Below are 13940 nucleotides of genomic sequence, written 5' to 3' on the forward strand. Positions count from 1 at the left end.
GTTTATCTGCATATCATAAACTGCATATGCATTTAATGGATGTGGTAACAGCCTATTTGTACGGCTCATTAGATCGGGATATCTATATGAAAGTCCCTGAAGGACTAAAGATATCTAAACCATCCAATGAATATTCGCAAGAATTATACTCAGTCAAATTGCAAAGATCTTTATATGGTCTAAAGCAATCTGGACGAATGTGGTATAATCGTCTTACTGAGTATCTGGCCAAAAACAGATTCAAGAATGATGATATCTGCCCATGTGTTTTCATAAAGAAATTTGCATCTGGATTCATTATAATTGCTGTGTACGTTGATGATTTAAATATCATTGGGACTCCTGAAGAGATTCCAACAATTATAAAAATTCTAAAAGAAGAGTTTGAGATGAAAGATCTTGGAAAGACTAAATTTTGTCTCGGCCTGCAGATCGAGCATATAAAAAGTGGGATCTTTATTCATCAAACAACATACACAGAAAAGATCTTGAAAAGATTTTATATGGATAAGTCACATCCATTAAGTACCCCAATGATCGTAAGATCTTTGGATGTGAAAAAGGATCAATTCCGCTCTAAAGAAGAAAATGAAGATATCCTTGGTCCTGAAGTACCATATCTTAGTGCCATTGGAGCACTAATGTATCTTGCTAATAATACGCGACCTGACATATCATTCGCGGTGAATTTACTAGCAAGGTATAGTTCCTCTCCAACCAGAAGACATTGGAGTGGAATCAAACAAATTTTTCGATATCTTCATGGAACAGTTGATATGGGATTGTTTTATCTCTATGGATCCAAATCACAACTAGTTGGCTATGCAGATGCCGGATACTTGTCTGATCCACATAAAGGGAAATCTCAAACAGGATACCTATTCACATATGGTGGTACAGCTATATCTTGGAGGTCCACAAAACAAACGATTGCTGCAACATCCTCTAATCATGCTGAAATACTGGCGATTCATGAAGCTAGTCGCGAGTGTTTTTGGTTGAGGAGTCTGATTCAATATATTCTGTCATCATGTGGACTGATTGATCATAAGATAGCTCCAACTGTCCTGTTTGAAGATAATACAGCATGCATTGCTCAACTTAAGGGTGGATACATCAAAGGTGATAGAACAAAGCATATTTCTCCCAAATTCTTCTTCACTCATGACCTTCAAAATCAAGGGACAATTGATGTCCAACAGATCCGTTCAAGTGACAATCTGGCAGATTTATTTACAAAGTCACTCCCAAAATCCTTCTTTGAAAGATTGGTACATAAGATTGGGATGCGCCAATTTCGAGACATTAAATGATGTCGGCAAGAAGGGGAGACTGTACTCTTTTTCCCTTGGTCAAGTTTTTTTCCATTGGGTTTTTCTTGACAAGGTTTTTAATGAGGCAGTCTCTATGATATAGGATTTTGTACTCTTTTTCCTTCACTAAGGTTTTTCCCACTGGGTTTTTCTTTAGTAAGGTTTTAACGAGACATAATCTTAAATGGTCATCCAAGGGAGAGTGTTGTGATAAGTTTAAAATTGTGGATGACCATTATGGGCGGCTGTTTTTCCCTATGAAGAAATGAAGCCCCCAAGACAAATTGAAATTAAATAAAGTTTGAATTTGTCAATTCTTTACCTCTATAAATAGTGAGGTATGAGAGTATTGACGCATAGCAACACACAATAATAAACAAATACTCTCTCTTTATGTTGCAATCAAATACTCTTCTCCTTATATTTCTTCTACAATTCTTTCTCTTCTTTTATTTTATTAGTATTCTAAATTCTCTTTTCTATTACTCTTTACATATTATATTAATAGCAATATTAATCATCTTTATTATATTGAGATAGTAACAATAAACATATGCGATTCTCTCTCTCTTTATTTTTAATACTTCTTTCTATCTTTGTATATATATACACATTACAACATATAATATTATTATATATATAAATTATTATTGAGCTAATTATTTTAATACTAGAGTCTTCTATTTATACATCTTTATTATATATATATCTTTTATTTTACAACAATATAGTCACAAAAGAAAATTATAAAGACATATAATTTGTACAGTACGTTTTTTTTTCTTCTTCTTGCGGAACATTATTTAAACTCAGTCTATTGAGTTTTAAGTAAGTATTTATTTTAGATAAAATCGATACATTAAAAGTTTAATATATTGGAATATAAGAATTCAAATCAATATTTATAATTGATAGATAAATTAAGTAACATGATATTAGGAATTTAGGATTCAACTCCAACTATTTGAATTCTAATAGAAACAAACAATTATTAGAAAATAAAAAAAAGTTAAAAGTGAATATTTTACTCAGCTCTAATTTTTTTATGACTAAAGCTTGATTTAGTAGAATTTTTTGAAAAAAAAAATACTTTTCAAAAGTACAAATATTTCATTTTGTGTTAGTAAATAAAAAATTATGTATTTATATTTGTAGTTTTTAAAATTCAAAAGTATTTTTGAAAGTATAAAAAGTTATACTTTTTAAAATTAACTTATACTTATTAAAATTAAAAAAATCTAATAAAATTTCATATATTAGATATATGAGATTATAATTTGATTCAGCAAAGATAAGTACTATAAATCTACAATTTTTGAAAAAAAATTAAAAATCAATTTTATTAAACTATTTCAAAAAGTAAAAGCTTTATAAATCGGCCCTAAATATTGGATTGGAAAAAAACATATTTTTGTATGCGTTTAACAAAAATAATATAAACATGGTTTGTTTCTTAATAAAAAAATAATATATTAAAAATCTCAACAATTATTGAAAAAACTAACTTTCAGATCATAAATTGTATTTTATGAACTATTGGTTCATTAAGAAAACGGAACCAGCACTGTTGGAATTTCTTATTTATTGGAAATTCCAAGAATAGATATCTAATGGATTAGATCATTTTTTAAAAAATAGTTATAATTTTATTGGTAGAATTATTTTAGGATATTGTTAAAATATAATTATTACAAAATATTAATTTGATTCAAAATTTCTATTATTTATATTATCATCAATTCATGTTATCTTAATTTTTTAACTAGAAAAAGATTAAGAGTGAGTAATATTTTACTCATCTCTAAATATTTTGCTAAATATATCATCAATTATTCTTATATGTGACTGTATCACCCAAATTTAACTAACTTCTCTTTTGATTGGAGGAAAAAGAGTTTTTATTTGCATATAACAGGAAGGAAATAAACATGGTTTGTTTCTTAAAAAAAAAATAAAATAAAATACATTAAAAATGTCAACCATTATTAAAAAAACTAACTTTGAGGTTATAAATGGGGTTTTATAAAGAGTTAATATTTAAAGTGGTTTTTGAATTTGCAGTCAAATTTTAATGTCATTTATAAATTTAAAATTGTCTTAATTTTATTCCTAAACTTAACAATGGTTATTCCTAAAATACTTTTCGGCGATAAAATAATGACTTAGACAAAAATCATGTCAGAAATCACGCTAGACTGATAAAATATTGTTGTTTCAGGATGTCGTTTATGTTCTATTAGATTGCGTTTGCTTCATAAATAGATTAAGACATAGACATAAATACATAAACATTGAAGACATAAACACAATAAGACAAAAAAAAATTAAATTGTTTAGTAATTAAATACAGAGACACAACAATGAATTACAATCATATAAAAATTTCAATATTACTCTTATCACAAATATCACCATCCTATTTTTTCTCCATTACAAAACCACCACCACCACTACTTCTCTGTTACCTTATTAACTCTTAAATTAATCAAAATAGAACGACACATATATAATAAATATCAATCAAAATTCAATTACATAAAAAATTAAATATATAATTTTTTCTGTAAAAAAAAAATAGAAAATCAAGGGAGGAGATGAAGTTGAAAACAGGGGTGGAAGTAGAAAGATAGATCTGACAAGACACAAAGATTGAAGCATTTTTTGCAGAGGCAGCGCACTGATTCTGGCTGAAGTGGCTGCATCGGCAATTCTGCAATTTCAGAAGGTAGCAATGGTGGTTCTGATAAAGTTGGCGACAATAATAGTTCAGGCATAGGCGAAAAGAAGAGTTCTGCGATTCTGGGAGAGGAGCGGTAGCGGATCTCGAAAAGGCATGAACAGTTCGATACGCTGAACTGGGAGAAGAAGCAATGGCAACTCTGACAGAGGCAGTGGTAGGATGGTATAGCGATGACTTTGCGATTTTGAGAGAGGAAGCGGCGGCGGTTCCGGTAGAGGAGGCGGCAACGGTTTTGGAGGAGCGGCAGCAATTTGGCAGAGGAGCAACAATGATTCTTGTAGAGGCATAGATTCAGGAAGATAAAATGGTTTGGAAGAGAAGAAAGATAAAGAAGATGACGGTGTAAAAGTGGGAAAGGGATAAAGTAAGGAAGATGACAGATTTAAAAATTTTTAAATTGACTAAAGATAAAATTGTCCAACATTTTATTATGAATCTGTGTTCACCTTTAAAAATTCGTGTCTCACACTTTTGAAGAGACACAAATTACATGTCTCTAGTGTGTAAGTGTGTGTAACTGTGACCTTCATAAACTTATGTCTTATAAAACAAACCCGATGCGCGTACCACCATGTTCATGTTTTTGGTAGACACGGACAGCAAACAAATGCTGTCTTAGGGCGCAAAAAATGAAATAATGGTATTTTATCAATACAATATGACTTCTAGCATGGCCTCTGTCCAACGACGTCATTGTTATTAACTTCAAAGACAAATTTAAAACAATTTTAAATTCAGAAACAACATAAAAATTTAAATGCAAGTTTATAGAACACTTTAAATATTAACTCTTTATAAATTATTAGTCCATTAATTAACAAACCCAGAATGCTAACGCCAATAGAACCCCACTTTTTGAAATTTTCTCTTCAGAGGTCTCCAGATGATCTTTGTATGCAGCAAAGAGTCATGACAACTACCAGAATGATAATCTTTTTCACATATATAGCAAAAGTAAAACCCACACCTACATTATTAATGTATCACCAACATGATTAATTTATTCCACATCAAAATAATGCATACTACATAAACTAAAATAATATTCATTAAAAAAATTAATTTATTATTTTCTTTTGATATATAAATATATGAACTACATATTTTTTCAAAATTTTCTTCATGCTACGTCAAAATTAAAATTTAAAATTTTAAAATAAAAAATAAAAATTCCAATCAAGTTTTTTATTAGAAGTCAATAACCCTAAAAATAAAAAATATACCATCAAATTAAAATGATAAAAATTTATATACAATTATATTTATGTAAAGTTAATAATTAAAAATTTTAAGATAATTATTTAATCAAAATTATTAAATTATTTAATAAATTTTAAATATCAACTTCACATAAATTTTCACTAATTAAAATATAATTATGTCCACTCAAATCCAATAAAATCCTCCATTAAATACTAACAAATTCACAAGTCAAACCTTAAAACATTTTATCCGTTCAAACCCAACTAAACCATCCGTTAAAATCCAGTAAACCCAAAAATCAAACAAATTCACAAATTAATTTTTTGAAAGGTGAAAACTTAGGTGAAGTCGACTTTATTTGAAGTTGATATCTGAGAGCCGTTAGATAAAAATTTAGTTAAATCAGTCAAATCACCTAAAGGCTCTTAGGTATCAACTTCACGTGAAGTCGACCGTTAGATAAAAATTTAGTTAAATCAGTCAAATCACCTAACGGCTCTTAGGTATCAACTTCACATGAAGTCAACTGCACCTGAATTTACACCTTTTTTAAAACCTACCATCAAAGTTCAAACTAAGAAATATGTAGATACTAATAAGAATTGGTAAAAGAAAAAAGAAAATAAAAAAGCTTCACACTAAATTATACCTGCAATAAATGGAATTACATCAATTAATTCGCTCAATCCAACAAAAATAATGAGGACATTTATGTTATTGTTTCTTGCGAACAAGCTTCGCGAACTTCACATTGTTACCGTGCACACCATGATCATAACAGCTTTTATCATGATGCCAAGGAATTTGACATTTCAAGCAAAACTCCTTCTTACAAATAGGGCATTCTATTTTTCTCATAGACTTATTTCTACACTCATTGATGACCAATTCTGAGCAGAAAAAACAGCAACACTGGCACTCCATCGGAGAAAGTGCCAATTTGACTGTTGTAACAAACCATTTATCGAAGATGTCTTTGGGGATGAAAGTCTTAAATGCCATTGAATCTTAACTTTACGGTGCAGTTCAAGTCAGGACAAGGAACGTTTTGTGCAGTGACGAATCGGGTAGTAGACGAGGTAGCGGCTGATGCAGTTATGGCAGTAATAGGGAGGGTGCATGCAACGGTGGTTGTTGTCGAAGACGTTGCCGACGGATATAGGGAGGGTGCATATACCGCATGTTGGTGGCAGTGGCTGAATCTCTTCGTCGTTAACTTGGTTCTCATCAATGTCATTGTCAATGGCATTCATATTATTATTCTTTATTTGAGACCGAATCTCTAATTTTGACCTCAAGTTTTTGGAGATTGTCGTGTACTCATGTTTATATTTAACAGATTAACCATGTTCTCAGGATTTAAGTATAATGATATTTTATATAGAAGATGAGGTGATCATGCATTGGATTTTTATTTTGGTGACTCTAATGGATTGGATTTGGATATCTTATATTTGGATGAATTTTTATTTTTTAAATATTTTTAAAAAAAAAATTATAAAGTTCGGGTAAACTACCAAAAATGCACTTAAAAATATATTCGAATTTTTTTATCGATAAAAATGTCTTTAAATAATTTAAAAATATGATAAAAATATTTAATATTAATTAAATTTTTATATTTTTTGTAATCACGATTAAAAAAATGAGATATTATTTTTAAAATTTAGTAATTTTTCGTTAAATATATATATATTTTATAATTTTTTTTAGAATACATATTTTCATACTTACCACCTTATTAGTGGTAGTACGGAAGATCACCAAATATCTTTCTAGTATCACATTTTTTTTTTTTGTGTGCCATTTTACTTTGTTGCTTCTACATATAATTTAATTATTTTTATGTTTTAGCTGCGTCCTACTAAGATTGTCGGAGTAGGCTCCGATCCTAAAAAACCTACAGAGAATTCGGATGATTCTGGCATGTTCCTAAAAAATCCAATGCTAAGAAAGGAGGTGGTCGAAGGAGAGGGAAATTCCAGCGATGCCATTCTCTCGTCGAAAAAACGTGAGTTTATTGATGTTCTATATTGAGATCTGGTCCCAGTAAGTCACAAAAAAAATCGTTAGATCTCCCACTTCTACGGTAATATTTTATCTTTCGACATTTTGTGATTTGTATTTATTTTTTATTTTTATGCTCACGTCATCATTTATTGTCACAGTCGAAACCTACTTTTGCATCCTTGACAAATCTTGAAGGGAATGCTTCTTGCAGGGAGCTAGGTCGAATAACCTCTTCCTCAAGGGAGCTAGCTCCATGATAATTTAAGAAGATTTGGCATTCTTTATTTTTAGATATCATATCTTTTAAGATAAAAGTTCAGGTACTACTATTTTGGTATAAAATTAATAGTTGAGAATAGTTAAATAATTTAATATATTTAATTAAATTATTATTTAATAATTTTTAATAATTAATTTTATATAAAATTAATAACTACATAAGTACATATAAATTAATAATTATCTATTATTAATTTTATATAAAAATAATTATATGTAAGTTTTCATCCCTTTTTAATTGTAGTATTTTCTTGATTTTTTGCTTAATAAGATGAGTATTGCTCGTTTTAAAATAATTTCTTTGGGCGTTATTTGTTTATTAACATCAAGGCTGTGTTTATTTTTGAGAATAGAACTGAAAATAAGATAGGATAAAATACTGATGGACAGAGATATAAAATTTTATGTTCTTATATTCTATTTGGTGATAAATTAGAACAAATTATAAAAATCCAATTTATTCTCATTTTTTTATTCAAAAAATTTGAGATGAAAAATATAATAATAAAAAATATAATTATAAAAAATTTAATAAGAATAATGAAAGAAAAATAAAAAATAAGATGTATCCTTTATTAATATTTCATATCCTTCTTGTCAGAATAAACACATTATCTCTGTTTATATCTCTATCAAACACGATTTTATGTCTACGTAAACAAACGCACCAAACATAGTTTTTTCTGTGGTGAGGATTACCTCAGTATTTGGCCAAGAGGACGACCCCCTTTTTTATTGTTTTTGGGTTAACAGATATCCTATTCTATTTTCTCATATTGTTGGCCCAATTACGTTTAGGCCCAGGATCAGGCCCATTAATAAGAAAGTAGCGAGGGTGGTAGCTGTACTGTTATACTGTATGAGGAGTGAGGTTGAGGAGTGTTCCCAAAATTCTCAATATCTTCCGATTCTTATCGTTTTCTTCTTCATCCTCCCACTTCAGCCAAAGCAACACTCCTCTTCTCATCACTCATCACTTTCCAAAATAAAAAAGAAAAGAAAAAAATGGCGTCGAAGCTTCACATATTTACAGGATTACCCCCGGCGCCATTTCATTCTTCTTCTTCGTCGTCTACCTCGCTAACCAAGAAACCTCCTCTCACCACTTCCTTCTTCGGCAACGGAGGTAACACGTGCTTTATTATCCTACGATTCGTTGAAATTAACTTATTCACTAACTTCGATTGTTCTTGTGCTTGAAGTTGTGAAGCTTAGAGGAGTGAGGGTTGTGAAGCCTCTGCGATCTTCCTGTTCCACGAATGGAGGTGGAGCTCTTGGTACTCGAATGAACCTGTTTGATAGATTCGCCAGAGTTGTGAAGGTGAATAACACGAACACTGCGAATTTTTTTATGTGAAAATATTTAGGTTTAGATTTAATATTCTCATTGTTATTTATCGTTATGGTTAGATTTTGTCATCTTAGTAATGCAGTCGTACGCAAATGCAATCATTAGTACATTTGAAGATCCGGAGAAGATATTGGAGCAAGCCGTGCTTGAGATGAACGATGACTTGACCAAAATGCGTCAAGCTACAGCACAAGTCAGTTACTCCGTTTTGTTTCTTCAGAATTATTTGTTTTTGTTGCTTCGTTGTTTTTATTTGCTTGTTTTGAATATTTTTTATGACAAGACATTAGTTTTTTATTTTTATCCCCACAAAAAAAAAGGAGAAAAAAGAAGCTATTGGGAACTATTTGAGGTTGAGCTATAGCAGTTGAAAGCTGAAAAGACGTTAAAAAAAAAAAAAAGAAACAATGCTTATGTGGTTTTATTTACGTCATACTCTATCTTAAGGTGTTGGCATCTCAAAAGCGGTTGGAAAATAAATACAAAGCAGCAGAACAAGCTTCTGAAGAGTGGTAATGTATGAAAGAATTATTATCTTAATTTACTTATGACCTTATGTGTATAAATACCACTTTGTGCTTTAAATATGATGTAGGTACCGTAAAGCACAACTTGCTCTTCAGAAAGGTGAGGAAGATCTTGCCCGTGAAGCACTTAAAAGACGCAAATCTTATGCAGTACGTTCCCTTTTCCTCTGGGGGACTTTTGCTCTTTTGAGTTACTAGTTTTTGGAGAGGATTTTTTTTACATATAGGGATGTGCAAATAATCAAATGAAGTTTTGTTTTTTAATTTCCTTTCCTTGTTAAACGCGGTAGTATTTTTTCCTCCCTTCCTTTGATTAATTGAATTGAAACATTTTTTACTTATACTTGCTATGGTTCCCATTCATACAAGCATGTCTTAAAGCTCGATGGGAACTCCTTTGTCTACCCAAGTGATGTATTGCTGTATCAAATTCTCTTTCCTACAAGCATGCCTAACTCTTCTTTTTGTTGTGTACGCAAGTGATTTATTATAATAGTCAAATGTATATGTCTATGATGTGAATTGACTATTATGGTTGTCATGTCCTGTTATAAGGTTTTGTGATTATCTGATGTTAGTTCAAATTTCTTCAGTAGTGAAAAGACCTTTTAATACTTAATATCTGTGAAGTGATTTTGTTTATATATTTCAATTCATTATTATAATAAGGTTGTCTTATTATATGCTTCTTATATATTGCAGGATAATGCTAGTTCTTTGAAAGCCCAACTTGATCAACAAAAGAGTGTTGTTGACAATCTTGTCTCCAATACACGGGTAAATGTTATTCTTTGTTGGTACATTAAAAGTATTTTTTGAAGCACTTTGATGAATTGCAGTGCTGCCTCTTTGAATGTCACTCTGGATTAGTATTGATTATTGGGATCTATGTTCCTAAAACCTTACTAGATTGTTACACACCTTGGTTTCCTTAGGATGGATAGCTGTTATGTGTGTTTTCTCCAATCCTAGGTGTACCTACCTATAGAGTACCTGTATGTGTGAAGCTTATGTTACCTTCTTGTTTTCTTTCTACCATCTCAATGATGATGTCTAGGAAAACCCTAGTCTTAACCTATTGAGTTGTTGGGCTTCCACTAAGGTTCAACATCCGATTGGATATGAAATTCTCCATTCCTGTGATTGTATGATAAATCTGGGTTAGCTATGAAGTTTCAAGTAAATTATATTGAGTATATTAATATAAAACAGGAAATGGCTGAAAGAAATAGGCATAAGGATATGAATATGAGTGCGAAAGGAAGAGAAGTAATCCACTTGGGTTTTGAATATTAATGTAAATCCTAATGAATGAAAGTGGGCCTATAATGCTAATGTCAATAATGCATTTTAAATTTTGTTGAAAAGAAGAAATTCTTTAATATATTCGAGCTTTGTGTACTAGACCAATAATTTATGGTCCCATCATTTATTGAAGTCTAATTTTATTGCTAGCTAATTATAAGTAGCCCAGTGTTCGAATTGGGTGCATCAGGTTGGTTCAATAATTTATTGATGTTAATTTGTGTGCTGGATGTGGACACAATGCTGTATTTCTGCTGCTTTATAAGAAATTGCATCTTCCCAGAATCCCATAAGCTGTTGAAAATTGTTGGGCTATTTTAATTATAACGCAGGATTTTTTTGTTATAACTAGTGATGTAAGTTTATCCCATTTTTGCTTTGTTAATTGCTTGTAGCTTCTGGAGAGTAAGATACAGGAGGCGAGATCAAAGAAGGATACTCTGAAAGCAAGAGCTCAATCTGCAAAGTTTGTCCAAACCATTTTCTGATTGACTCGCATTTTATTACAGTCTATTCCTAGTCCCTTTTAATCCTGGTTGTTGATTAATGTTCCTTTAGGACTTCAACCAAGGTGAGTGAGATGCTGGGAAATGTCAATACAAGTGGTGCTCTGTCTGCTTTTGAAAAAATGGAAGAGAAAGGTGAATAAAAATTATTGACATTACTCATTAGTTGTTCGGGAATATAAATATATAATAATACTATGCTGGTCTATCCTTGATGTATGCCCTTGCTTAAATTGGATTGACAGAAAGATATTAATGGTTCTATGCTTTGTATCCTGCTCCCCTTTCCTATATATATATATATATAATCTGATATCTTGAAGCTTCTAGTGGTTCAAAATATTTGACATTTGCATTCATTTCAACAATCTGAATAGTTTTATTTGCATATTCACGAGTTATTACGATTATGCTGAACACATACCCTGTGTTTTATAGATTTTATGCCCTTATGTGTGTGCTATTCTTATTTCTTAAATTGTTGTAGTTCATGTAATTGTAGTCAAAATATATGGTAACAGAAGTTTGTGAGTAATTTATGAGTAAAACTGAAGTTGGTATAGTTGGACATGATAAGTGCCTAATCAATATGTGAATAGTAGCTCAATTGGAAATGGCGTGTATGCCAGAGCCATTTGCATGAAATTTCTATGTGCTTTTTATTATATATGAAATATAAGATTATTTTCTTCGTATTTATTTTATGTTATCTTGATAGTGATGGCAATGGAGTCCCAAGCTGAAGCTCTTGGCCAGTTAACAAGTGATGATCTTGAAGGGAAGGTAGGTAACTTTTGTGTACCATGTAACGTTCAAGTTTGTATATATAGTTACATGTTGAGTTTGTGAAAGAAAAAAAAAAATAAAGCCAGCCTAGGTTTATAAAATGTATTGATGTTCTAATAATAATAATGGAAAATATAATCTTCTAAAATATTATCATAGCTATGTTCATTGTGTTTGTCACTGGGTTAGTATATAAATGCCTGCTAATGGGATACCAAAGGTAGTTATGCTAATTTGCCCAGTTCAACTCCCTTGGAAATTTTGAAAATCACCTCTTGAGAAGTTCTTCCTTAGGAAAATTGACACTGGAGTTCCAATGATTATTTTACAAACTTTTCTATTGTAAATATTTTCCTTTGGTTAATTATGATTTGAGCAAGGCTCAGAACCACTAAACCACAGGATAACTCTAATTTCCAAATGTGTTTGGATTGATTGTCTGAGTTGGTGGTGAAATTGATTGATTCTCTTGAGTCTTATCTAGGGCCTCATAATCCCTTGATCTTTAAATTCATGAAATTTGTGAAGTTGAAGTTGCAAAGGCTGTACAATTTATTTTTTGATTTTTTTGGAATTATGAATTCCCCCCCAACATGAACACATCAACTGTTGATTTTTGCAGTTTGCAATGCTAGAGAGCTCATCAGTTGATGATGACCTTGCAAATCTGAAGAAAGAACTCTCTGTTGGCTCGAAGGTATGCTTCGAATGACTGTTATCTTTCTCCAATATCATTATATCAAGATAAACTAAGTGAAGGAAGAGAAATTGTTTAGTTCCCACATGCTATACATCTTTTTAACTATTCATTCTTTAACTGTTTGCTTGAAGCAGAAAGGAGAGCTTCCCCCTGGAAGAAGTAGCACAACTAGCGCCAACACCGGAATCCCATTTCGAGATGTTGAGATAGAAAGGGAGCTTGATCAATTGAGGCAAAGAGCAAAGGATTTTTAAAAGGCATGGAATCTTTTTTTTCGTTTCTTCGTATTTCATGCTTGAATTTCGTATGCTTCAGATATCAAACACTGTACAGTTAAGTGCCAATCGTGATAATATTATTTACAAGCAAATGCTGGATGGAAAATGGAATAGATAAGCTGCATGCTTCTATAGCTCATATGTGACATCTAAGCACACTGATATACTGTAGTATATCTAAGATCCGAAAGGCCTCCCCCCTCCCCTTCTCTCCTCTTTTTCCTCTCTCTGCCTCTTAATTAAACCAAGTAGCGCTTGAAAACTGTTGATTTTGATGTATTAAGCCCCTTCTATTAGATTGATAGATATCTATGTTTGTCTTGTGCTTTTTAAACATTCAGCATCATCCAGATAGCTTGGCAATAATTGTTTTTCGGTGTAGATTTATGCATTTCAGGTTTTTGTTTTTGTTTTATTCATCTTTGGTGACGGAGGGTGTTAAAAATGGGATGACATTTTCATCAGTGGCTTCATGTATAATTCTACATATTAAATTTTATCTATTAGCATTTTTTTTATGCATAAATACTTAAAATGATAAAATTATAAAATAATAAAATAATAATAACTATAAACATTGGTATTAGCTTTTTATATATTGGACATAGATGCGGTAATTCAAATAACTTAGTTAATCAGTCGATGGTGTATTATAAAAACAATGTCCAGATCATTGGTTAAGACGTTCTGATTCTGGATATTTTTAGTTTTTGTAAAACGAATTTGACTAAGTATTCAAGTGATGCCAAGTATACACAAATTTTATGAGATATTATATACTACCTACTATTTTACCTACTACGATACATGAATTAGCATTGTATTATAAAATAGCGAGTTCAATATAATTTCTTGTTTCTATGCTACTTTCTCCGAAAGGACAATGGTATGGGAGAGTGATACAAATTTGTATCAAGAACTAGAGAGAATAGAAGAGAAATT

General features: G+C 30.9%; 1 protein-coding gene across 3 annotated transcripts; it reads left to right on the top strand.

Moving 5' to 3' along the window:
* The first annotated feature begins 8389 nt into the window (after nt 1-8389).
* On the top strand, nt 8390-13379 carry LOC112788898 (membrane-associated protein VIPP1, chloroplastic). 3 transcript variants are annotated; one of them, XM_025830574.2, is made up of 11 exons: nt 8390-8671; nt 8748-8866; nt 8979-9089; nt 9344-9408; nt 9492-9573; nt 10126-10200; nt 11124-11194; nt 11287-11369; nt 11953-12017; nt 12643-12717; nt 12855-13379. In XM_025830574.2, exons 1-11 carry the CDS (start codon nt 8551-8553, stop codon nt 12972-12974), a joined length of 987 nt encoding a protein of 328 aa, XP_025686359.1. In that variant the 5' UTR covers nt 8390-8550; the 3' UTR covers nt 12975-13379. The 3 variants fall into 3 exon arrangements, with proteins under 3 accessions (XP_025686359.1, XP_025686360.1, XP_025686361.1); XM_025830575.3 differs by having other exon boundaries at nt 8413-8671; nt 8971-9089; XM_025830576.3 differs by lacking the exon at nt 8390-8671 and having other exon boundaries at nt 8956-9089.
* Nucleotides 13380-13940: the final 561 nt, after the last annotated feature.

Source organism: Arachis hypogaea, chromosome 3 (assembly GCF_003086295.3).
Source record: "Arachis hypogaea cultivar Tifrunner chromosome 3, arahy.Tifrunner.gnm2.J5K5, whole genome shotgun sequence".
Lineage (NCBI taxonomy): Eukaryota > Viridiplantae > Streptophyta > Magnoliopsida > Fabales > Fabaceae > Arachis > Arachis hypogaea.

Bases quoted from the DNA above. Each gene is read 5' to 3' on its own strand.
- LOC112788898 (XM_025830574.2), top strand. From the start codon at position 8,551: ATGGCGTCGAAGCTTCACATATTTACAGGATTACCCCCGGCGCCATTT. The intron at 8,672-8,747 runs GTAACACGTGCT...TTGTGCTTGAAG, and splicing joins TTCCTTCTTCGGCAACGGAG to TTGTGAAGCTTAGAGGAGTG. The intron at 12,018-12,642 runs GTAGGTAACTTT...TGATTTTTGCAG, and splicing joins GTGATGATCTTGAAGGGAAG to TTTGCAATGCTAGAGAGCTC.